Genomic DNA, 26,249 nt, shown 5'->3' with positions numbered 1-26,249 from the left:
CAGGACAAAGCTTAATTTCCTGGACTGCAAACAGTTTCATTCCTTTTCTAGTGCAATTTCACACTGGTGCTTTCGGGCGGTGTCTCTAGAACAAGACCCGAATTGCTACTGCCCTCCACTCTCATCTCATACAGTTATTCTTTTTGCCTTTACTGGCTCCCCACCCTCCCCCCTCTTTATTTTTTAATCTTTACCTGAGGATATGTTTATTGATTTGAGAGAGAGAGAGAGAGAGAAAGAGAGACGAATTGGTTGCCACCCATATGCAAGCCAACCGTGGACCAATCCCACAATCTAGGTATGTGCCCTGACTGGGAAGATAACCTGCAACCTTTTGGGATATGGCAGTCGTCGGCAAACTCATTAATCAACAGAGCCAAATATCAACTGTACAACGATTGAAATTTCTTTTGAGAGCCAAATTTTTTAAACTTCTTCTAACACCAATTCTTCAAAATAGACTCACCCAGGCCGTGGGGGCCAGAGAGCTGCATGTGGTTCGAGAGCCGCAGTTTGCCGACCAAGGAGATATGGGAGCATGTTGTAACCACTGGGCCAGGGATTCACTAGCATTTTCACTTGGGAATAGAAGCTAAATTTCATAACAACTGAAATAGAGGCGAAAACGTAGGTACTGGAATGAAATGGAGGACTTGTTGCAGGGACTGTCATCAGCCACTCGGCCTAAGACCTGAGAGGTTATTTTCATGCGGTGGGAGGAGCTGTCTTCCTGATTTCAGTGCTGCTTTCTCTGGCTTCTCTTTGGTTTCAGCAGAACCAAGAGGCAGGGGCAGTAGTGGGAAGAGCATTAGCCTGGGCTCACCTCACTCAGGGCCCTCCATTAGTTCTGCTTACTCCTGGAACACCATTTCCGTGGGCTTTAATTTCCTGTTGGTTAAGGAGGGTGTTGAACTCACACCTCAATCATTGGCTTTCAATTTTTTTGTACATTTTCTGTTTTCCTAAGACTTTAAAAATTGAGGGAAGTTATGCATGTTAATATGGTCATTAGAACATCTTTTTATAATTCCTGTAGATCTGGCCCCTTGATCTCGGTTGAGCGCTGTGAGGTTTGGGCGGGTGGAGTGAGAAGAGATGGTTTTTGCATGTGAAGTTTATACTCACTGACCCACCGTGTTTACTCACATGTATATGCACTGTGGGATACTGTTTGTTGATATGCTCTTTTGAATGAGTTGACCATGAGAATTCACAAAGGGCTAATAAAACACGTTTACAATTTAGCATTTGAAAGAAGAGGAGCAAATTGATTGTAAGGAGTTTCTAAACTAGAGGTTTTATTATTTTATTAATTTTTATTGTTGAAAGTATTACATATGTCCACTTTTTCCTCCCATGGACCCCCTCCTGTCACTCCCGCGCCAGGCCTTCAGCACCCAATTGTCTGTGTCCATGGTTATGCATACTGTATATGCATACAAGTCTTCGGTTGATTACTTCCCACCCACTCACCCTCTCCCGCCTTCCCTCTGAGGTTCTGTTCCATGCTTCCATGTCTCTGGATCCACTCAGTTCATCAGTTTAAATATCAAAAATCAAAATTATTCATGTGCCTGTAAAATATATTTTGTTATTAAAGAATCATTAGTAACATGTAATAGTGATAAAGTAGCTCTAATTCTGCTCATATTGAAAAATATACAAGTAGTAATGAGGGAAAAGAGAAAAGGATAGAAATGATGTACTGTAGCCTACTGCTGCTTGAATGTTATTTTTTAAAAGATACAGATGTAGCCCTTGCTGGTGTGGCTGGGTTGGTTTAGCGTCCTTCCAAGCACCTACATGGTTGCTAGTTCGATTCCTGGTCAGGGCACATGTCCAGGGTGCGAGCTCAACCCACTTGTCGGGATGTGTTCGGGAGGCAACTGACGGATGTTTCTCTCATATCCATGTTTCTTTCTCTCCTTCCTTCCTCTCTCTCTAAAAATCAATAAAAACATATTTTAAAAAGTAATAAGATACAAATGTTAATTCTGAACCCTTTTTTTTTTTTTTTTTACTATTTTTACTATTAAATAACGTGATTTCCATTGCAAAATACAAAGCTGTAGTGATGATTGTTATGCGTACATTGTTATGTATTTTTTAGATAATGTATTTAGGTTAAGTGCCCAGAAGTAGAATTGCAAAGTTCAGAAAGTAACTGTATTTTTTATGGTAATGACTAATTAACATTTTTATAAATCGAAATTAAATCCATAATATATTGATAAGGCTGGTGAATGGAATCAAATTTATTTTTCCAGGTGTCAAGCCTAGTTCACCAACCAAGCCTCCAGTTTCAAGTAGTCCAGGTTCAAAAACTCTTGTTCTACTTCTATTGTTAAGTTTATAAAAATGATGGGTGGAACATTTTCATGTTATGTATTAATTTGCATTCCTTTATCAGATAAGCTTTTTTTTTTTGGTCTAAATCAGCGTTTTTCAACCGCTGTTCCGCGGCACACTAGTGTACCGCGAGATGTTGCCTGGTGTGCCGTAGGTGCAGACAAGACAAGAATTTTATAATTTTTTACTATTTTGTTTACTTAATATTTCATAATAAAGTAATTATAAAATACTTTCTATGTGTTTATTTAATTCCTATTCAAGAGAATTACTTTATATATAGTCAATATAGGCACAGAGTTAAATTTTTTAACATTTTCTAATGGTGGTGTGCCTCGTGATTTTTTTCATGAAACAAGTGTGCCTTTGCCCAAAAAAGGTTGAAAAACACTGGTCTAAATTACTATCATGTCCTTTGTTCTATTAGGTTTCTGAATTATTTGTGTTGATTTATCAGAACTTTTTTTAAAAATTAAAGCCCCTTTTACCTGAAGGGAATATTTTTTTCTAGTTTCCTCTCCCCTCCCCGTTATTTTTACCAGTTTTCTTTTAAGATTTTTACACTATTGGGTGTAAAAATATAACTACTTTCAATTACATAAGTAGTTTAGTGTATGAATATAAATTTGAAACATTATAGAGTCTCCTTCTCTTAGTCCATTGCATCTGTTCCTATACATCAATATCTTGTATGTGTAGATCTCTACATATTTTGGCAATTTTTCTTTTATCTTGCACAAAAATTGCATCATGCTGTTCATATTTTTGTAGCACTTTTTACACTTACCATCTTAGATTGGGTTAGGGTTAGCGGTTGAGCATCGACCAATGAACTTGGAGGTCATGGTTTGATTCCAGGTCAGGACACATGCCTGGGTTTCAGGCTCCATCCCCAGGGTAGGGCAAACAGGGGATGGCCGATCAATAGTGCTCTCTCATCATTGTTGTTTCTCTCACTCTCTCTTTCCTCGCTTCCTCTCTGAAATCAATAGATATATTCAAAAATTAAGGTATATATTTTTTTAAAAGATTGGGGTTTGTAGTAAGACTTGTTCCCATCCTTTTAATGATGACTTTAATATATGCCATATTTTGCTCTATCAATGGTCATTGATAAAAGTTTTTTATTTTGATGAAGTCCCATATATCCATTAGTTTTCTTTTGTTGCCTGGGTTTTTGCTGTCACATGGCTAGATCCAAAATCTTGAAGCGTGTCCTCTATGTTTTGTTATCAATGTTTTATAGTTTTAGCTCTTATGCTTAGTTCTTTGATCCATTTCGCATAAATTTTTGTATATGATAAAAGGCAGGAGACCAGCTCCATTCTTTGCATGTAGATATCCTGTTTTCCAAGAACCACTTGTTGACCGACTGTTTTTTCCCCTTTAGATATCCTTAGCATCCTTGTGCACATTTGACCATATTATGTGAGGGTTCATCTCTGGGCTTCTATTCATTTGGTTTCTGTCTTTATTCCGGTACCACTGTGTTTTGATTTTTGTAGCTTTTTAGTAAGTTTTAAAATCAGGAAATTGGAGTCCTCTAAACGATGCTGTGTTTTTTTGTTGTTTCAGGATTGTCTTGGCAATTTTTAGATCCTTGGATTTATGAATTAGACTCTACCTGATTTGGCTCAGTGGATAGAGTGTCAGCCCATGGACTGAGGAGTCCTGGGTTCAATTATAAATTGGATTTTGTAATTCTGAAGAATACATATTCAAGGTGGTGATAGGGGATGCATGTAACCTGTGGGTTACTTTTTGTAATATTAGCCCAGGATGTCTATTTATCCATGTCATCTTCTATTTCTTCAGTAGTGTTTCATAGTTTCTAGTGTAGGAGTCTTTCTCCTGCTTAAGTTTCTTAGTATTTTATTTTTGACACTTTTGTAAATGGAATTGTTTTCATAATTTCCCTTTTGGATTGTTCATTTTTAATGTCTAGAAATGCAACTGATTTGGGGGTGCACATTATGTAGCCTGCAGCTTTTGCTGAAATTTATTTTTTAGTTTTAACAGGTTTATGTTTGTGTGTGTGTAATTTTTAGAGTTTTCTATGTAAAAGATCATGTTACCTGCAAAGAGAATTTTAGTTCTTCCTTCCCAATTTAGGTGCTGGTTATTTATATATTTTTTGTCTTATTTCTCTGGCCTAAACTTCCAATATGATGTTTAGTAGAAGTAGGAAATGCAGGCACCCTATTTTGTTCCTGATCTTAAGGGGAAAATTTTCATTCCTTTACCATTGAGTATGATATTAGCTATTGGTTTTTCATAAGTGGCCTTTATTATGTGGAAATTTCCTTCTTCTATAGATTAATTTCTAAATCCTTTTAAGCCTTCCTGTTTGTTTTTAATTAATTTTACAAAGGATGGGGGAGAGAGATAGAAACATCAGTGATGAGAATCCGTGATTGGCTGCCTCCTGCATACCCCACATGGGTTTGAGCCCATAACCCGGGCATTTTCCCCGGCTGGGAATGGAATCATGACCTCCTGGTGCATAGGTGGAAGCTCAATTACTGAGCCACGCCAGCCAGGCCCTAAGTCTTTTAATTTTATGTAGAATCACATCAATCTATAGGCTAATTTTGATGTTAATCTAATGATAAATTTAATTACTTTATCAAAGAATATTATCATAGGAAATGTTACTGGACAGGAAGAAGAATTCTGGTGACATTGAATATAAATTTATAATATTTTATGATATTTGGAAAAGAAACTTATAATTTATGTGAAGAAAATAAAATTGTAAGGGTTTTATTCTCAAAGGTAAAAATTTTAAACTTAAAATTTAGAGGTCTTAAACTTTGTTATTGTCTTCTTTCTCTTTTTACTTATTTCCTTTTTTTTCTTTTTTCTAACAGGTTCCACTCCTGTTCCTGGTGAAACACCATCTAAACCATTAGGTATTATTTTAGTAATGCTCTACAGTGTGTGATTTTAATGTCCTACATGGAAATATATTTCGATTATCTATAGTATGAGAAGGTATAACCTATCACTAACCTGTGAGAATTAACGTTTGGTAATTTTACTAGTAATAGTGTAGATACCATGACAAATCTAAACAGTAGTAGGTGTAGACACATATAATTAATACAGTTTTAAGAGGATTCCTTTTGAGGTGAGGTAACTTTCTCAAATGCTGTATTTATTTATAGGTTAAAATTTGTAGGCTATAACTTTCTTTCCATGTGATAGTGTCATTTTGTGATGGCAATTGGTAGGTAAATTTTCTTTCTATTCATACCTTGCATACACAAGCCTTAACGTACTGTAAGTTGGGTAAATTTTTTTATTCATAACAAAGATAGTGTATCATACTTTATGTAGACTCAAATAGTTCACACAATATATGTTCAAGAAAATGATCATTATAGTTGTTGCATTTAAATGAAGTATATGGATTTTTGATGAATAAATGAAGAAAAATGTGTATTACTTTTCTTTACATTAGACTAATTTAGTAAGGTTAGTCTTTTTATAAAACACATGTTTAGGCCGGTTAAGTTTCCCCTCTGAACACTGTGGTCAAACTGTCACTGTGCCAGTAAATCCAAAGCACCTTCATTCATTAAACACTTGACAGTTTTTTTTAATGAGGTAAAAAGCGTAGAGGTAAAAAAAAAAAAAAAAAAAGACATTGTATGTTTTGACTCATATAAATTTAAGATATAATTAAGATTTTGTAGAATTATTGCATTCTTGATAGTCAAAAATAATTAAAATTTTACCCATGTGCCCTGGTGTTTCTTTTGCATTCTTAGAATCCCCTTATTATGTCTTAATTTGAAGTGGGTGTGCATGAGGAAGGAATGATGATAAGATAATGTATTATTTGTGAAGATTCAACATACTAAATTTCTGTAATAAATTAATAGAACTTTATTATGACTTATTCCCCAGGCCCACCATTGTTATAAGAAATGGTAGACTGAATGCTGAACTATATAAACTAAGATAGAATAATAGATTTTTAAAATGATTTTCCCACTAATCTAGTGAATTTTATTTGTTCTAATATTTACTAATAACCTAGTGTGGTAGCTACAGCACAAAACAGTATTGGGCCCTAAGCCTGGAATCTGATTTGAAGGGCTCAGTGCTCAAATGAGCTGGATGCACTGTTGCACCAAACTAGACTCCTAAACTTTCTCTTTTTTTGCTGTAGTTTATAGATGATTTGATTAAGTAAAATGTAATTGCCACCTGGAGACCCACATGTGCTGTTATCTTCAAACTGGTTTTATTTTCGCAGGTGGTGGAGCCATTGCTGGGATTGTTATTGGTGTATGTAAGTGTCGCAACTTGGATCCCACTTAATTCAAAGTATTAATGTGAAGAGCATTATTTGTGTAACAGTGTTTCAATTTCTACAGTTTTTATAGATTGACATTAAGTAAACGAGTCAGAAACACCTCACATTTTATTTTTAAAATAGATTTTATTGATTTTTTTTTTTACAGAGAGGAAGGGATAGAGAGCTAGAAACATTGATGAGAGAGGAACATCCATCAGCTGCCTCCTGTACCCCCCCGTACTGGGGATGTGCCTCAACCAAGGTACATGCCCTTGTCCGGAATCGAACCTGGGACCTTTCAATCCGTAGGCCGACACACTATCCACTGAGCCAAACAGGTCGGGGCAACACCTCACCTTTTAAATGATACCAGAAACCCAGCAATGCACTTGTGGTTACGGCGTTCAGTTACTGGCTTTTTATAATAATAGATTCTGCCTTGTATTGCTGTTATATATTCATTTATATTCTATGTGTCCACTTAGCCACAAATCCTAAATAATACATGTTTTTTCAAGATGATTAGTCATATGAGTTTGCATCCTAAATATGCTTTGGATATCTTAGTAAATTAGGAAAGGACTCTTCTCTGGCTTGCTGAGGACTAAATAATTCCAGAGATTTGCACTTAGATAGTGACTGAGTCCAGATGGAACAGGTGAGTGGCCAGGGCAATGTGCTTAAATAAAATAGCATTTTCTGCCCACTGAGCATTAATTTTTCCTGCTAGGTTTTGAATCTTGGTGATTAGTTTTCAATTACATTTGTTCTCTGGTTTATTGTAGTTTGTTTCTTGGGACTCATTGCTGGCTGCTGTGTGTACCTTCAAAAGAAGAAGAAGAAAGGGTAACGTAACGCACGTTTCTTGAACACATTGGTGCTGCTCACTCTTGACGTACTTTTTGTGCAGCTTGTGTTTACACTCTGTATTGCATGCTTTTTTCCCCCCAATGTGCCTACATAACTGTGCCATCAGAATTGCATTTCTTTACTGAAAATATTTACAGTGACTGTTACTATCTTACTATCATTGTAACAAGAGAAATCTGTGTAGAGCTGCTTCAGCTATATGTCTGTTAAGAAACATTTCTGTGTGATTTGGGGTTTCAGTTCTGCAACAAATCATGGACCATGATGGGACCTTCCCTACTGTAGATAAGCCCTACATTCCAAATTAGGTAAGCCATATATTCCAAATTAGGCTGGTGGCCAGGATTAAATTTGAAATTGCTCACTGTGGAAATGTTGACAGGTATATTCACTGGAACCTTTTTATGAAACATTCCATTTGTTTTTATTAAGTAGTTGGAAGACGCAATGTAGATGCCATCAATCAAATATTCAATTTGATTTTTTTTCATTTAGAGTTATTTATACAAGTTAAACTTAGGAATTAAAAGCAACACTATTTGATTTCCCTCTTATGTTCTCTTAATTTACTAGGTTGCAGAAAAACTGATGGGGTTAAACTTGCTGAGAGGGGTAAGCTTTATAAGGCACCTCATTAACTTTACATCTGTCTTTGTATTTATGAAAAAATATGGGAAACTTAGAAAATGAAGATGTATAAATCCTTCTAAGGTCACAGGGTTTTTAAACAAACTTATTTCTAATGAAATAATTTATAATTTTAATGAAAGAGAATAAATTCTGGAGTACAGACCAAGATTAATTAAAAATCAAATTTCAAAGTACCTATTCTTCCCAATTACTTTGGAAACAGCTTTGAAATTAAAGCAATACTTTTTTTAAATTCTCACCTGAAGGTATGTTTGATTTTTAGAGAAAGAAACATCGATCATTTGCCTCTCGTATGTGCCTTGACTGGGAATCAAACCCGCAATTTTTTGGTGTACAGAATGATGCTCAAACCAATAATTTCAGACTTTTGATATTCATGATTTTATGATCTATATTTTTTCTTAATTAATCATTGGGTTTAAAATACTTGCAATGCCTTCATTTGAATCTTATATTTGTAGAACACATGCTATTTCCCTTTCAGTAGTATCAGTATTTTTTTTAATTACCCATGCATATCAGCCTGAGTAGGAAGTACTTTTACAATTCCAAAAGGTTTGTGTAGAAATAATTTCCAAAGCAATATAGCATTGTCCCTCACTTTTCTTTGTTTAAAACGTCACTACATCATAATACTTAGATTCTTAAACAAGTTTGAATCAAACTATCAATTAAAGGTTCTTTTAAAGCTGAAGAAGTATCTGAGCATTATAGCCCCGGATTCAATGTTCAGTAACATAACTGATCTGAAATTCCATTTCTGATGAGCCCTATATGATGCTACTGGGCCTGGGGGAAGACTATTATTGATGTGCCAATATACTTCCAATTTGAGAAAATACAATTATTGATAGGTTTATAGGCAAATTTTTCTCTTGCTTTTCTCTTGCTTAAGATAATTAGATTTTTAAAGACCCCTAAAGATTTCTTAAAGATAATTGATATAATACTTAGTTTTGCCTTGCTTTCTTAAAATTAAAAACTGATGGTATATTCTTAGCACTGTTTAATGATCAGTGTCTTTGTGTTCCCCATTCCTGCAAACTGGTTGAGGTTGCCTTGGAAACAAACTCCTTTGCAGAACTATAAAATGCATGCAGTTTCTTCCCCATTGGTAGGGGTAACTGGAAACAGGACACCAGGCACAGATAATCCCAAATTGCTATTTAAGCCTGGCACAAAATGGATTTGATGTAAACTTGTATTTATGATGATTTAGGAGCACAATTGCCCTTCTACGGACTTACTATGTGGCATAGGTGGACACTGAACTCCCCTCCTCCCACGAGCTCATCGAAATATGCACCGCTATAGAGAGCAGTAACTTCCAATAGGCAACTGAGGGCTCCTAGAACAAAAGAAAGGAGACCAAGTAGAGAAATGGGCAACCACAGGGGCTCTCCCGAGTCCGCAGGGAATCTTTGAGAGGAGGTGCAGGTAAGCTCCATCGTACACATTGCCCTCCACCTCGATAAGGCGGTAGGGAGCTCTCTCTGGGTGCTTTGGCCCACCAGCAAGATGGCTCAGTGTGTTCTCAACCATGCTCCCTGGAGCCCATTTTGGGTCCAGATAAAAGGAGTAAGCAGTATGAACAAGGTATCCCTGACCGGAGCTCTTCCATCCTGACAGTCTAGAGCCCTATGTGGCTGTCTGGCTCTAACTAGCCTGCCAACACTACCCAGCACTCACAAGCTACTCACTTCTACACAAGACCATTTTTTATATAATGAAAGGAGAGGGACTTAGTAGAGAAGATGAGCTGCAAGAGCAGTATGGGATTCCTGAGGTTGGAGTGTCCAGTGAGCACCTCTGTATATCTTCACACCTCGAAAGAGTGGGCGGGAGTTCTGTCTAAGTGCTTGGGCCTACTTGCACGTTTGCTGCATCTCATTTTCAGAATTATCTGAACCAAAGGGAGGAAACAGAATCACTAGGGCACACACCTGCCCTCCCCACCTAGAGCCTCTCCATCTCCGTAGGCCCATGCTTCAGGCACTGTAGGCATCTACATGGTTCCAAGTACCCAGCCAACAACCCCGACACACAGAGGTCACGTCTACACTGGCCACTTTGTCAAGACGGGGAGAGCGTTATTTTGTCTAATTGATATTAACATAGGAAATGACACAAAACATAAAAGAATACCTCTCAAATGAAGAGACAAAGTCTCAGAAAAATTCTAATGAAATGGAGAGAAGTATTTTGCCTGATAAATTTAAAGAGACAGTAATAAGGATGCTTATCAAACTTTAGAGAAACTTAGGGAGAACTTGCAACACAGAGAAAGTATGCTGAAGAATGCAACCACTGAAACACACAAATGAAGGGATCAACAGCAGTTTAGCTGAAACAGAAGAATCAGTACCTGTAAGACACACTAGTGGAAATCAACCACTAAGAACAGCAAAAAGAAAAATATTTTTTAAAATGAGGAGAGCCTAAGGGATCTCCAGGACAACATCAAATGTATAATACTAACCTTTGCATTGTAAGGCTCTCAGAAGAAGAAAAGGGAATGGTACAGAAACTTTATTTGGACAAGTAACAGCTGAAAGCATCCTAACGTGGGGAAGGACGCAGATGTCAGGTCTAGTATGCACACTAGTGTTTAGGCACTCCTGTACTGAGTTCCCAGTACAGGAGTGCCTAAACATAGAAAGCAAATATTAAGTGTCTGCAAAGGGAGAAATTCACAGAGATACAATAATAGTGAAGGTTTTTAATACCTGCATTCACATCAAGGAACAGACCATCCAGACAGAAAATTAAGAAAATAATATTTCACATTATTTAAAAAAATTAAGTCTCACATTAACCCAGTTGAGTTAATAGACATTTATAGAACATTTCATCTAAAACTGAAAAGTACACATTTTTTTCAAGTGCAGATAGAATATGCTTCAAGATAGATCATATATTATGCCCCCCAAACAAAGCGCAATAAATTCAAAAAGATTGAATCATGTCAAGCAACTTTTTGAAACACAGTGTAGCATAAAACTAGAAATCTCTCACAGGAAGAGAACTGAAAAAATACAAATATGTCGAGACTAAATACCAGCTTCTATACAATCAATGGATTAATGGGAAAGTTAAACAAAGTGAAAAGCTGTCTTGAGAATGAAGTTGAAGGCATAATTTAATTTATGGAATGCAGCAAAGCAATTCTGGGTGGGAAGTTCATAGCTATACAGGCCTACAACATGAAACAAGAAAAATTCCAAATACTCTAACTTTACACCTTTGGGAACTAGAAAAAAGAACAAACAAAACCTAAAGAAATTAAGATCAGAGCAGAAATAAGCGAAATAGGGAAAGAAAAAAAGAAAGAAAGAAAGAAAATAATGTAAGAGCGGGTTCTTTCAATCAAAATTGACAAACCTTTAGGTAAATTCATCAAGCAAAAAAGAGAACCCATTGAAATATATAAACAAAAAGCAGTTACAAATGACACCAAAGAAATACTTAGAATAATTAAGGAATATTGTGGAAAAAATATATGCCAAAAAATGCCACAGTCTGGAAGAAATGGATGCATTTCTGAAAGCACACATACAACCTCCCAAGACAGAACCGGGAAGATACAGAAAATCTAAACAGATAAGTTACTAGCAATGAAATTGAAATGGGGTAGTGGATAGGGATGGACCTCTTAAAATTAAACTGTAGGATCAGAGGGCTTCAGAGGTGAATTCTACTAAACATTTAAAGAAGTAATAACTGCACCCTAGCCAGTTTTGCTCAGTGGATAGAGCATTGGCCTGTGGACTAAAGGGTCCTGTGCTCGATTCCAGTTAATGCCACATGCTTACCCAGTAGGGGGTGTAAAAGAGACAGCTGATCAATGATTCTGTCATTGATGTTTCTCTTTCCCTCTTCCTTCCCTCTCTGAAATCAATTAAAAATGTGTTTGTTTTTTTTAAATGACTAATACTTGTTCTTAAACTATTTCAAAAATTTGAAGAGGAAAGAGCACTAGCAATCTTATTCTACAAAGCCAGCATTACCCTGATATCTAGACAAAGCTAGACAAAGACATTATAAAAAAAAAAGTTATAGACCAATATCCTTGAACATAGATGGCATAATTCTCAACAAAATATTCGCAAACTGGATTAAATAATACATTGAAAGGATTTATCTCAGGGATAAAGTGGCATGATGCACCACATTAACAAAATGATCATCTCAATAGATACAGATAAAGCATCCTTTTATTTTTTTAAAAATCTCTCAACAAAGTGGTATAGAAGGAAAATACCTCAATGTAATAAAGTCCACATATGACAAACCCACAGCTAATATATTCAATGACGAAAAGCTAAAAGCTTTTTCTCTAAAATCAGGAATAAGAACAGGATATCTGCAATCATCACTTATATTCAGCATAATATCAAACAAGGGAAAGAAATTAAAAGTATCCAAATTAAATAGAAGTAAAACTCTTACAATTCACAGATGACATACTATCTATAGAAAACCCTAAATAATCCACCAAAATTCATAGAATAAAAGAATTTAGTAAAGTCACAGGAGACCAAATATACAGAAATCCATGGTATTCTTACACACTAATGAACAATCAGAAGGATCAGACAGCATAAAAGGCCTTGGAATAAACCAAAGAGGTGGTAAACCTGTACCCTGGAAGAAATTGAAGAGGATACAAATAAATAGAAAGATACATGCTTAGTAATTATTAAAAAGGCCTTGAAAGCAAATGAAACCTTAAGAAAGAAAGTGGAAGGTATCATACTTCCTTATTTCAAACTAGACTACAAAGCAATAATAAACAGTATGGGGCTGGCATAACAACATATCTAAACCATAGAATAAAATAGCCCAGAAATAGTCTGTATGGGATAATGTCACCAAAAATTATTACATACCAGGAAACTACTGTCAAAAGAAAACTGTCCCTCATCTGTTGGCTAAATAAAGAGGATAAAGCAAAAACCAAAGTACAAATTAGAATAATAGTCCTTTTAAGATCATTAAGCATCAATTAAATTATGGTGAAGCCCAGCCAGTTTGGCTCAGTCATTGAATGCCAACCTATGAATTAGGAGGTCATGGTTCCATGCCCAGCCAGGGCACATGCCCCAGTTTTCAGGGGGCGTGCAGGAGACAACCAATCAATGATTCTATCATTGATGTTTCTATCATTCCATCTCCCTTTCTCTGTGAAATCAATTTAAATATATTTTAAAAAAATCTTTTTGTGATAAAAAGGCCATAAAATTTAAGTACTCTGGTACATTTTTCTAAACAATAGGACCCCAAACTGGTCAGAAATGGGCCCCATCAACATGCTCCTTCCTGTCCGTCCAGTTTCCGTTCTCAGCTGATTCTCGCACTTTCCAGTCTGGGAGTGCACAGCCCTTGACCTGTCCTTCGCTACTGCCGCCGTCCCATTGTGTGTGTCTTGACTGTGCGCTTCCAGAAACCAGCTGCCGTTTGTTTACAGTCCTACTTCCCCGTATTTGCAGTGAATACTTTTCTCACTGATGCATGGTTTTCTTTGTTCTAGTTATATCATTCCAGGATAAGTACGAGCTTGCCATGTTCATTAGAATCCTCTGCACAATTTATGTATTTCAATTAATGTGACTAGATCGTTTTTGCTTCCATTAAAATATTTAATGACTTGTTACAATGTAAACCTGTTTTTAACATTAGGTTAATAATGCCTGGGGCAGTAGCTGTGTGATTTTTTTTTAAGCCGCCTGCTTACATGAATGTCACAGGGTTTGGGGGATTAACTATATGTAGTGGCCCGGGCAGGTGGTTGGCAGAATAGTGACCTGTGACAACACAACAGCAGAGGGATCAAATGAACGTGGACATTTTTCTAGTTGGGTCTCAAATTCTGGAGCATGCAACAAACTCTTCAATATTGTAAACAGAAAACTAATAAGAAACAAAGATTTTGTGGTCAGTGGGGAGAGCACCTCTATGAGATGGAGACCCACCCCAGGAAAATGGGAGAGGTCTTCCCTCCGCGCAGAAGTCAGGGTGCATCTGCAGACGTGCAGCTTGTCATACGACAGGTTTCTGAGACACTACTGCATGCATTTAATATGTGCACTGCGTGTTCCCTCGGAGCCCAAGGTGCTAGGGCCCAAGGCCCTTTCTCCTCTCCACTGTGTTGCCCTGTGAAGGAGTTTGCATTATTCACGTCAGGATCTTAAGGTTCTAACTTATCATAGATTAGCTGCTGGCACCACGTTCCTCTTTCCAGTTCCAAAGAATCAGAGAAGTCATAATGTCTGGAGCTAATTGACAGCTTTCCTTCGACTCTGCCCTGCCATTGATTTTACCCCCGTTATTATGCCACTCTTCCTTTTGATTTGTTACCCCTATTTTATTCAGCCCTTTTCCCTTCCTCTGTTCAGCACCTACCTAACTGGTGAGAGCCACAAAGAAGTAAAATTTATTTCTCTATGAGAAGAAGAGATGAGAGAAAGGTTTGCTTTTATCATCATAAGGTATCTGTTTCCTGTGTGTGTCTGTTCAGATGTCCTTTCTTTTGAAAAATGTTGAGTGAATATGTAGATGTCAATAACCTCAGCTAAGATGTGATGACAGTAAACATTAACGAGGACACCGAGACTCCAGTCTCCGTTGCTAAATTACCGATTTAATGCCATTCCAGTTTTAATGCAAAGTGGTGTGGACTGACAGGCTTTGGTTTGAGGTGGGCTCAGTAGAGTAATGGTCCCTTGTCCTTTTATCAGACTGCTTCCTCTCCCCTCTAGCAGCTGTATGTCCATAAATGAGGAATTTTTTAGCCCAATGGGAAATAGTCATAGAATTTGTTCATGTTGAGTGCAGGGAAAGTTTCCTTTTACAGAAATCAGAATACACTTTACTTAATTTTGCAAATGTGTTCAGTTCTAGCTTACAAATATCGACTCCCTGAAGGCATTTGTCTCTCTCTTGACCAGAATAGTTTCAGTATAGGAAAGAGAAAGCAATTAAAAAATCAGATTTTGGAATGTTTTCATTTGTATTGCCTTAAGCTCTATGAACCCCGTCCACCTTTGTCTGAATGACATGAACTGCAGGTTTCCCTGTTTGTGGCAGAACGTGTCTCCACTTAACAGAGAGAGAGGGAGGTGTGTATTCAACACCTGTAATGTAAGGCCCAGGAACTTGGGGCAGACTCTACCCAGTAGGGAGGGCAGCTTGGTAAAAGCAAAATGGTGTCTGATCCCCAGGCAAAGGGGAGTCACATCCCAGTTAGACGGGCAGCTGTGCCTCCCAGCACTCCTGTCTTCCTGGTCTCAGGATTCCTTTGAGGCTAAGCCAACCAGGACTGTCCTTTTCCAACTGTCCTGAGCTTCACGGCCTCTGTAAACAGTTGAAATTAATTAAATGAAGGGCAAAGTAACTGATTAGTAATTGGGTTTCAGATTTTTATCTTCAAGTAGCTTCACTGTTATTATATCAAGTGTTTTTTAGACATTTGTGAATTCTTTTTATCTTTTCACATATTGTAATTATATTTCAAATTATTTTTAAAGAAGCTTACAGAAAGTGAAACGAATTGACTTTTAAACACAGAAAATAGAAGTGGAGTTGGAGAATTCAGTGGCAGGCCTACCCATTGCCTCCCTCCTCACAACAGTCCTCAGGACCTTGCTCTGTCCCAAGGGCAGTCCTGTGACAATGGTGTTCACAGAGGGGGCCTCCCACCAAGAGAAAGAGTCACGTGTGCAAACCAGCCTGGAGCTCCTGCCCTGGGTAGGCGCCCCTGAAGTGCCCGCTGTGGGAACAAACGGTGACTCACTGCCTGGGCATCTTAGCTTTGGTCTGTCTGCTGGGGTGCAGTCACTGAGGCAGGGACCACGGCTGCATTTTCCATGTGATACTTGGTTACTAATAGTTAACAGTTCCATTTTAATAGTTAATCCTACTGTGGACTTCAAAAGTGGCTAGTCCAAAGCAAGATGTGCTGGAAGTGTCAGATGCACACCAGATTCCCAAGTTAGCACACAAAATGTAAAATCGTGGCAAACGTTAATATTTTCATCGTATTGGGTTAAGTAAATATATATTAAAATTGATTTTCCTGTTTTCTTTTACCTTTTGAATGTGGCTTCTAGAAAATTTAAAATTACCCCAATGACTCACGCTGGGCTAGAATAGCAGCTTTCAGGCAGATGTCTATTGCTACAATAATATTGTGATGGCAACTTCAGTTCTGTAGGAACATCTCTTATGGGAACCCGTGGATGGAACCCGTGGTTTCCTTGACAATATGGGTAGAAGGCATTATTGAACAGGAATACTGTTGGAATTGTCACCTTTTTAAAAGTTTCATCTCAGAGGTAGACCTAAAAACTGCTATATTAGGAGAACACGTTTCTCCTGTCTTTCCCATTGGCCCTCAATATAATTTATGAGATATTTACCAAGTACTTTACGTGCAGCTGCTCTAATTCTTGTTTGCATGGAGTTAATAATACAGGGATAGAAGAGGGGGTTCTGCAGTTGAATTGTCCATTTTCTAAGTAGGCTTCTGAATTTAACTTCCGTACTTAAAATTAGGTTTGTCTCTGATGCTACCGCTTTATCTTGCCTTTAGGGAAACAGAAGGCACTGCGGCCTACAGCACATACCAGAATAAATCAAGCACTCCAGCACAGCAGGTACTCTGATTGGCTTTCCAGAAGCTCCACCACTGCATCTTTTTCTTTTCAAACGTCAAGACCCACATTTAAATTCGTATGACTAATATGCAAAACAGCCCTCAACTGTCAGAACTGGAGCCACCTATGATCTTATGGGAATTTATCTGAGTAAACGGAAAGCACTATGTGGGCGAGATAACCTGCCCCTCCCTCTTTGTAGCAGCATTATTTACAGTAACGAAGACAAGGAAACCATCTGAAGTGTCCCACACCCGATCGGTGGATACAGGAGATGTCTGCATGTACAGTGAAACACTATTCAGTCATAGAAAAGGAAATGCTATTTGCAGCGTGTGTTGGCCTTCAGGACAGTTTGCTAAGTGAAATAAGTCATACATATGGAGAGACAAATACTGTATGATCTCCCTTATATGTAGAATCTATTTAAAATGACTCATCAAAGAAGAAATCAGATTTGTGGGTGGTGGGGTGAGGGAATTGGATGAAGGTAGCAGTCACAAGGTTCAAACTTAGTTATAAGCATGTATTGGAGCGTAACGTACAGCATGGTGACTGTAACTAGTAATGCTTTATTGCATATTGGCAGGTTCCTAAAAGAAAAGATCTTAAAAATTCTGATCACACAAAAAAAGTTTTTTGGTAACTATGTGAGTTTATATTAACTGAAATTTGCTCATCATTTCATAATAGACACATTATCAAGTCATGCTGTACACCTTAAACTTCAGTAACGTTACATATCAATTACACCTCAAACTACAAGGGGGAAAGATCTACAAAGGCATTCTCTGGTTTATTTCACAGTTGTGAATGCAATTGTGCAGGCATAATGCTAACATCCCAATGCTGCTTAAATATAGTTACTCTCCTTGGACCCCTCTGAAATGGGTGTGAACTTGGGGATGAACATCTGGCTGTTTTCCCTTAAAGAAAACTTGCATTCATAGTGCAATTCAACACAGTGTGCATGGTAGGATTGTGGTAGGGCAATGATGTTTTTTTATAAAATCTGTATATTTTGGGAAGTATAATTCAAGATGAGACATTTCATCTATAAAGAATATGATTTTGCAATGTTCTTTTCTAATGTGAATACCAACTTTTATGACTTATTCTTTCAACAACTCAATTATATGTATTATAGTTTATTATAAAAAGTCTGTACAAATATGTGCATACTACTTCAGCCCTTATAAATTAAAAACAATATCACTGAAAACCGAGTAAGCTTGACCTCCTTTCCTAAGAATACCATTGGAAAGTAATATTACAGGGGATGGGGTAAATTTCTATTTTTCAAAATATATTTTAACTTCTTGGTGATTTAGAGAAGCCATGAAGTTAATGTCTGGCATTTGTTCTCCGCCTTTTCTAACAGTAACAAACCAGTCCAAGAATTAATAACAATTTAGGCTCAGGTGCTTGCTTCTGTGAAAAGATAGAGGGTGCTAACAGGAATGCCAGCTTGGTACAAAGTGAACACTGGCCTTTCTGGGGAGAATTCCCCTCTTTAAGAGGCATAGAATGTGCTCTGAATTCTGGCCTAGGGGGTTTCTCTCCTGACTTGAATAAAAAGCTATCTCACTTAAGTCATCTGCCATGAGGCAGTTTTGTAGGGAGTAAATCCATCAGATTATTCCAAGTTGCATCAGATTTAAGTTGCATCAGAATTAGTCTTTGTGTGGGTCTCTCCTCAGCTGCTGAAAGGCAGAGTAAACGTTAGCCATCTATTTCAGAAAAGGAAACCAAACTCTGTGTTGGACGATGGTCCTCTGCAGGGAAGAAAAATCACGGAGCTCAGGTAAACCAGATCCTCCCTCTCGGAGTCCTCACGCCTGGCAGGGTCTCTCTCCAATGAGCCATGCGCAGAGAGGAGGGGCTGCCGCTCTCATTTATTCTTAAAGGGAGTTTTTTTGGGTTTTTGTTTTTTTACATTTTTATTTTTAGTAGCACAAATTGAGCTGAAGAAATGTTGCCCTGAGAGGGACATGTTTGGGAAATCAAGAGTGGACCACAACTAAATACTATTTTACTCTCTAAAGTGTTCCTTCTGTCTCTAATCTCTCGTGAGGGACATTTTTCAACCAAAGATTGTGATGCTTCTCAAATTTAACTTTTATAATAGTGCTTCAAGTTCACTCTTTTTCAATTTAATATATATGATATATATATATATATATATATATATATATATATATACACACACACATAAATGTGTTGTCAAATTCTGTTACTGAAATATATGGGGAAACAAGTTTTCTGTAAAAAATTTGTTTAAATGACAGAGAAGGAAGTATATTTGAATGAAATGTTTCCTAAAACTGGAAGGATATATTTGCATTGAAATGGGAAGCCCCATGAATGGAGGTTTTTTTTGTGTGTGTTTTTTTCTGTAAAATTTGTCCTTACAATCTGAAAAAATAAAAAGTAGGGTGAATTCGTTTTGTGTCGGTGTGCTCATTTCCAGGGTGCCTGATTTGAAATCAGAGTAAGTTTCTAATGGGTTCCCACCCTCTCTAACCTTTCCATTCTCGCAGTCATGACTCCTGCTCCTCCCATCTCACACCCTGACATACATCCGGGCTTCTCCACTTCCAGCCAATCACCTGCCTCTCCTGCTCACAGGTGTCCATGAGACCTACAGCAGAAGTCCAAGTTCCTCAGCATGATGCTCCAAGACTTCCTACGATTAAATCCCAAGTTTTCTCCCCAAGGCTCCTCTTTCTGCTGCATTTCTCTGAGCAACACCCTGGTGGTCAAGCTGTGCCATCTGCCCTGTGCTGGATTCCTCCTTCACTGGTGCCTGAGAGGCCTGTGGTCCTGTCAGATCCTGGGCATCTTCCAGGACCAGCGCCTCATGCCCATCGGCCAAAGCTCCTGATTTCTGCCCAGAAGTCCTATTACCCAGATGAGGCAACCACATCTGAGTATCCATAGACACTGTCTGCTAGGAGACATACCTTCCACATGAGTTGAATGTGTGGCTAGGTACTTCAATCCCAAGTCCAATAATAAAATTTATAAAGTTTGATTTGTGTAACTATAAAGATGTTTTCTTATTTATGCAAAAACTCTTAGGATAGATCCTCCTTTCCCCAAACTGATGGACAAAGTATGATGTAATCTGTACTTGCAGCACAGACATTCCTGAGCACCTAACCAGGCACCTTATATTGAACCACCAATCAGCACCTGCCAAATACCCTAAGCCCCTATTCCTAAGTACCTAAGTGCCTAATCATGTGCCTTACATGAAACCAATCAGCGTGTGCTGAGTGCCCTAAGCCCCGTCCCCTCAAAAGGCGTGTTCACTCTGGCAGGGTCTTCTCCAATAAATCCTGTGTCCTGGTATCCTGGTCTCCGGCCCTCTGTTTCATCTTTCATATTGGTGCCCAAAACCAGGACATGTGGGAATCTCATCACTTCCTTCTAACTCATAGGCTTCAGGGATCTTCCTGGCCCCCCTCCTGCACCCCCCGCCCCTGTTCCCTTGACCTAGAATGGCCTCAGAGTTTTCCCATCTATTCAGCTACACGTTCTACATTCTACGTTCTATGAAAGCCCAGGTACCTGGCCCTGAAAACTGGTCTACTCCACGGGAAAGGTCTCAGGGTGACAACCTTGGAACCTTCTCTCGTTTCTTCCTTTCTACAAGTTGGCTGGGGGGAAAGAAGGACGCTTCTTACTCCTTCCCCAACTTCTCGGTGGCCCTTCCCTCCGGTCAGGGGGACCTCTCAATCCACACCCCCTCGAAGCACACCCTTAGGGTGTCTCCTCGCCATCTCTCCACCCTTGGTCTTTCTGGCTACATCAAACCAAAAAAGCTCATTTAAAACAGCACATTTGATTCCAATATCCTCCAAGATCTAGATAATTTTTGTCATCGGACAAGGAAGCCTCAGAGATTCCTACGAGCAGGCTTCCCCTCCCCACCCACCCTTCCTTCCCCCTCCCCCCCCCCCCCCCCCACACACACACACACAGCTTTACTCCTCATGTTCCACCATCAGATCCTCCTCTGGAAGCCCTCTTTGCCCTCTCAAAACCCTTTCTCTGTCTTCTGACTCTTTCAACCCGGTGGATCATCTCTCTCCATGTGTCTCACTCCCACCACCTCCTTACAACCCTAAACCTGTCCCTCTCTGACTAAGCACTCTTTTTCCCAGCCAGCCGACTCCAGGAGTACGGTTAGTCATTTTTTTTTATTTTTTTTTTCCTTAACATACACTGGTCTCGCCCACTGACCTGCGTAGCCCCTGCTGGTCCCTCACTCATTATGGGAGGCAGGATTGGGCATTTCTACCTCTGAGGATTCTAAGCGCCCGCCTTCCCCTGTGCTCTCCGCCTAATCTCCGCTCCTGTGGCCTCCAGCAAACGAATTCACAGGTGGCTGGCCATTTCCTTTCTCACTCTCTGATCTTTCTCAAATTGAAAAATGCTTAGGCTCTTTCTCTTCAGACCCTCTTAACCAGCAGCTGCCTTCTCCTCAGTCCCTGAGGGCTCAAATCCTGAGATCCTGAGCTCCAAAACAGCCTTTCCCATCTAACACCCATTCTCAGGCCCAAAGACTGCCTTCCTCATCAGCTTCTTCTATTCCCGAGTCCACTCTACCCCTGAGGGAGGCAGCAGGAACTGAGGGAGTGGTCTGAGTGCACATTCCATTCTCTATGTCCAGCCTCACAGGTTGAGAGGCATCTCAGGTTTCTTTTTCCACTGACCTGACCACCTTTACTTCCCCAACATACGCCGCAACTTCAAAAATAGATGCAGAGCCACAAACCCCTCAAAAAGACCTTGTTAACCTGACATTTAAGGTCTTTAATGATAGAGACAAGGAGACCCAAATCCAAAATCAAAGGCAAGATCAGGCCAAAGCTGAGGCCCAGTAGGAGGCCTTCCAGTTCCTAGCCACTGCTCTCATAAACCCCAAACCAAGTGCCAGGCCAATGGTGGGTAAGTCAGGGGCTAAGCCTCCTCCGGGCCCATGCTTTGAATGCAGCAAGGAAGGACACTGAGCCAAGTCCTGCTCAAACCCGACAGCCCCGCCTGGGTCCTGCCCAAGGTGCGGAGGGAAGGCCACTGGAAATCAGACTGTAGTCTGGCTCCTCTGGATCTGGCCTCAGCCAGTCCAGCATGGCCGCCCTCTGTATCCGGTTTGGAGCTCCCAGACCTCCTGGGACTGGCCACTGAAGAAGCTGCCCAGGCCCTGACAGGGCCCCACAGACTTACATCACTAGGACAGAGCCTCGGGGAACGACTGTGGTGGCAGATAAGCCGATCTCCTTTTTAATGGACACTGGGGCCACTTAATCTGCCCTCTCTGATTTCACTGGGACCCTTGTCCCCTCCTCAGTCTCTATTATGGTGGTTGACAGATGGGTCTCACAGCCATTAGCCACCTCATGTCTATACTGCATCTTACTATATAGATTCCCCCGTTCACTCTTTTCTCATTCTGCCTCTGTGCCCAGCCAGGGCTACCCTGCATCCCCTCATAAAGCCCAGCTGTCCCAAACCACAGTCACCTACCTCAGTTTCACTCTCACAATCCACAAGGCTGAGCCATTCCTTAGACTGTAAATGCCCCATCTCCTGATCTCCTCTATGATCATTATCTCTAGGAAGAATGCAGCCATTTGGGATTCAAGAGGCAAGAGGCCTGGCTAGCCTGGGAATAGGCTGCGGAGCCTGTTCCCTCCCTTCCCCCTGCCTTTTAGAAATACTTAATAGAAGGTCTGAGGCATGGTTATGCATTTTTGAAGGACATAGAAGGAAGGTTTGAAGGCTAATTGAAATTGTGAAGGTTTTTGTGAAGGTTGTGCATGTGATGAGATGGAATAGAGAAATGTAGGAAGAAAGAATGAACTCTCAGCAAGAAAGTGAGGCTTCAGCCTCCGAGCCTGACAGGACAAGGTTGCTGGATACTTCTTAAGCTAAACCAGAATATTCATAGTGTCTAACCTCTTACCCAGCCATCCAGGTCCCCGGCTTCCACTACTCCTTTCCTTCCTTTTCCCTCCCACTTTCACTGCAATACAGTCTCAATCACTCATCTGTCACCCCTTATTGGTAGCGCCATGGTGACCACTCTCTCAGCTTGGAGTGCAGAACTAGAAAAAGGAATCTCATACCCGTTAGCCCACCTCTTTTCCTTACACCTTTCAGCTTGTCTCCATGATCAGGGATTTTTTTTTTTTTTCCCTCCTTGGGGAAAAAAACATACATCTGTCTCCCCATCAGCTGGACAGGAACCTGTACGCTCATCTATCTCTCACCCAATGTAGATGCAGCCCCAATAATCAGTCTTTACCTGTCCTTGTAACCCATCATATCTGACACAAAAGAGGGGTCCAGATCATCCCTCTCCTCCTAACCCTCAGCATCAAGCAGGAGTTGGAACTGCCATAGGGAGCTTAACCACTGCTCTACCTATTTTGAAACCCTGTCTCAGGACCTACAAGAAACATGTGGATGCCCAGCAAGGAGCAAAAACTGGGAAAATAAGAACCTCACTCCCAGGGTAACCTATTCTCCCCTTTCATATCACTAATGAGGCAACTGAGGCCCCTACTCTTTTCCCCCTGAAAATAACATCTAGGTCTCAGTTATCTTTCAGCTCCAGGAGCAGAAAAGCAGCAAAACCAGACAAGTGACGCTGTGGCAGCCTCAGGACCAGCTTTTACCTCCTAAGTGACTCAACAGGATCGCTCTCAACACTTCACCAACCAGTCTCTTGGGGAAATCATGCTGCTGCACCCCTCATCCAGCACGGAAAACACCACCTGTTTTTTGCTCCCATACCCCATGGCTCCTCCCACTATTAGGCCCACTGGTATCTATACTCTTAATTTTGCTCTTTGGCACCTGTCTCATGCATTGTTTCACTAGTCTTTTACAGAACAGAATGCAGGCGTTCGCCAACTAGAAGGTGGGAGAGATCTATCTGGTACTGAATTCAGAACCTAACACCAGAATCCTTGAGACCCTGGGTAGACGCCCCTAACGACACCCCCTCTCAGCTGGAAGCAGTTACAGAAGATGGACCTTCACCCCCTGACTTTGCCCAGACTCTCAATTAAAAAAAAAAAATTATCAAAAGCCTGGAATGATAGATCCTCCCTACTGATGGACTGAGTATGATGTAACCTGCACCTGCAGCACAGACATTCCTGAGCATCTAACCTTATATGGACTGTACATTGAACCACCAATCAGCACCTGCCAAATACCCTAAGCCCCCCGATTCCTAAGTCCCTGGGTCCCTAATCATGTGCCTTACATGAAACCACCAATCAGCTTGTGCTGAGTGACCTAAACCCCGTCCCTTCCTTTTCCTCTGCTTAAAAGGCGTGTTCACTCTGGCACGTGGGCTCCTTCTCCTTGGAAGGCAGCCCGCAGGGGTCTTCTCCTCCAGTAAAGCCTGTGTCCTGGTCTCCTGGTCTCCTGCCCTCTGTTTCACCTTTCATCTTATTCTTGGCATTAAGTCAGATTGCTGAACCTCTGAGATCAGGCTCCCTGGGACTCAGCCATGGCTGCAATCCCTGTCAGAGCTCCCACCCAGCGTTTCCCAGCACAATTGATCTGCTCTGTGCCCTGGGCAGAGGGATTTTTTTTTTTAAAGCTCCCCAAGCGCTTCTAATAGGCAGCTAAGGTGGAAAACCTCTGCATTCGTGACTCTCATCCACAGGCCATTTCTTCATGGAAACTTATAGGAGGTAAAGGCTTATATTTACTTAAGAAACTTGAGTTGTCAGCTTATGAAAGAAATCAGAAATGCCTAAGGCTTGAATCAAGGTCTTGTTGCCTGCCTAACCAAACAAGGTTATCTGGTGGTTTAAAAAAATACAAGAAGCAATCTTTCTAATACCAGCACTGGAGGAAAATTAGCTTGACTATAAATAAAGCATTTTGTTCAATTATTTTTTTATACTTGTATATTGTATAAAATACACAGGAAGAATATTCTAGGTGACTAACAATAAAAGTCTACGAAAATGCTAAAAAAAAAAAAAAATGTGGGAGAGGAGGAATTTGAATTTGCATTGTTAAAGGAGATGTTAGGTTTAAGGAACTTGTATTCTGAAATTTAGTAATGCCCGACAGAATTACTAAATATTGTAACTCAGAATGAATTTTTTTTTACATATTTTAAGAATGTGGGTTTTTTTTTTTTTAACAGGATTTAACCTAGTGTACTGACTTCCTGAAATCATGCAAAATTGAGTGTACTTGGTTCTTTTCCCCTAACCTACATTACTTTCATCATTTCCAGTCTCATCCATGAAAGGTTACACTGAGAGAAAAAAAAAAAAAAAAAAAAAAAAAAAAAAAAAAAAAAGCTATTTTTTAAAAATCATCACACTGCTGCCCCCGTGTGGACAGTTAAGAGTATTGGACAATCTCTTCCTTAGACCTTCAATTTTTTAAAAAAACGTTTTTTATTGATTTCAGAGAGAGGAAGAAACATTGATAGGCTGCCTTCTACACACACACACACACACACACACACACACACGGGGAATCAAACCTCAACCCAGTATACACTGAGAATCAAACTGTAACCCTGGCATGTGCCCTGACCGAGAAGGAAACTATGATCTCCTGGTGAATGGGCCTACACTCAACCACTGAGCCACACCAGCTGGGCGCCCTACAAACTCTTCATTCAGATGTTTCAGTCACTAATTACCAGAGGTCCTTTATAATCTCCTTTGGGGTCTAGCATTAACTAGCTCTTTTCTGCTTTCCTTCTGTGAAATCAACATCTTTAAGTGTCTATACCCTGTCCTTTATTGCTTAATACGGGGGAAGTACAACCCTGGGGTTTGGGGTCAGTAAAGCCTTTCCCCTTCCCTCTCATTTACATACCGGCAGGAAGGGAACAAATGACCATGGCATAGATAGCACCGAGGAAGTGACCCACCCTGATTCCTGACCTGACCCAGAAAACCAGCAGCCGGCAGTAACCCCCACGTTCGCAGGAGGAGCCACTTGTGGTTGTTACTTTAAAAAAAAAATAATAATATTTTATTGATTTTTTACAGAGAAAGGGAGAGGGACAGAGAGTTAGAAACATGGATGAGAGAGAAACATCAGCTGCCTCCTGCACACCTCCTACTGGGGATGTGCCCGCAACCAAGGTACATGCACTTGACCGGAATCAAACCTGGGACCTTTCAGTCCCAGGCCAATGCTCTATCCACTGAGTCAAACCGGTTAGGGTGTGGTTGTTACTTTTGCGTAGCTTTTAAAAAATGGAATTATTATATGCTGCAGTGGCCAGCCTTGTGCCAAATACCGAAAACAAGCAACCGCTCTGCTCTCCTGGGACTCTGGGATTGTTGCTTCTCTTGCCTGTTTTAGGGGACCAGACTCCGATGAGAACTTGGGTGGGGAGATTACCCTATCTTGTCCAG

At 39.9% G+C, this 26,249-nt stretch overlaps 1 protein-coding gene across 23 annotated transcripts in view; it reads left to right on the top strand.

Annotated features, from left to right (window-relative positions):
* The window catches only part of CD46 (CD46 molecule), a 42,222-nt gene extending 22,952 nt beyond the window's left edge, over window positions 1–19,270 (top strand). For 2 of the 23 annotated variants that reach the window (XM_084865305.1, XM_084865314.1), the window contains 6 exons: window positions 2,268–2,315; window positions 5,220–5,261; window positions 6,614–6,649; window positions 7,441–7,501; window positions 14,572–14,643; window positions 16,767–19,270. In XM_084865305.1, the coding sequence (XP_084721431.1) occupies window positions 2,268–2,315; window positions 5,220–5,261; window positions 6,614–6,649; window positions 7,441–7,501; window positions 14,572–14,623 (239 nt within the window). In that variant the 3' untranslated portion in view covers window positions 14,624–14,643; window positions 16,767–19,270. Of the gene's footprint in view, window positions 1–2,267; window positions 2,316–5,219; window positions 5,262–6,613; window positions 6,650–7,440; window positions 7,834–8,098; window positions 8,138–14,571; window positions 14,665–16,766 lie in introns of all 23 variants that reach the window. The other 21 variants (XM_084865304.1, XM_084865309.1, XM_084865308.1 and 18 more) reach the window with 13 other exon arrangements.
* Window positions 19,271–26,249: the final 6,979 nt, after the last annotated feature.

Source organism: Pipistrellus hanaki (genome assembly GCF_964339955.1).
Source record: "Pipistrellus hanaki genome assembly, chromosome: 18".
Taxonomy (NCBI): domain Eukaryota; kingdom Metazoa; phylum Chordata; class Mammalia; order Chiroptera; family Vespertilionidae; genus Pipistrellus; species Pipistrellus hanaki.
This window is presented reverse-complemented; position numbering and strand designations above follow the sequence as displayed.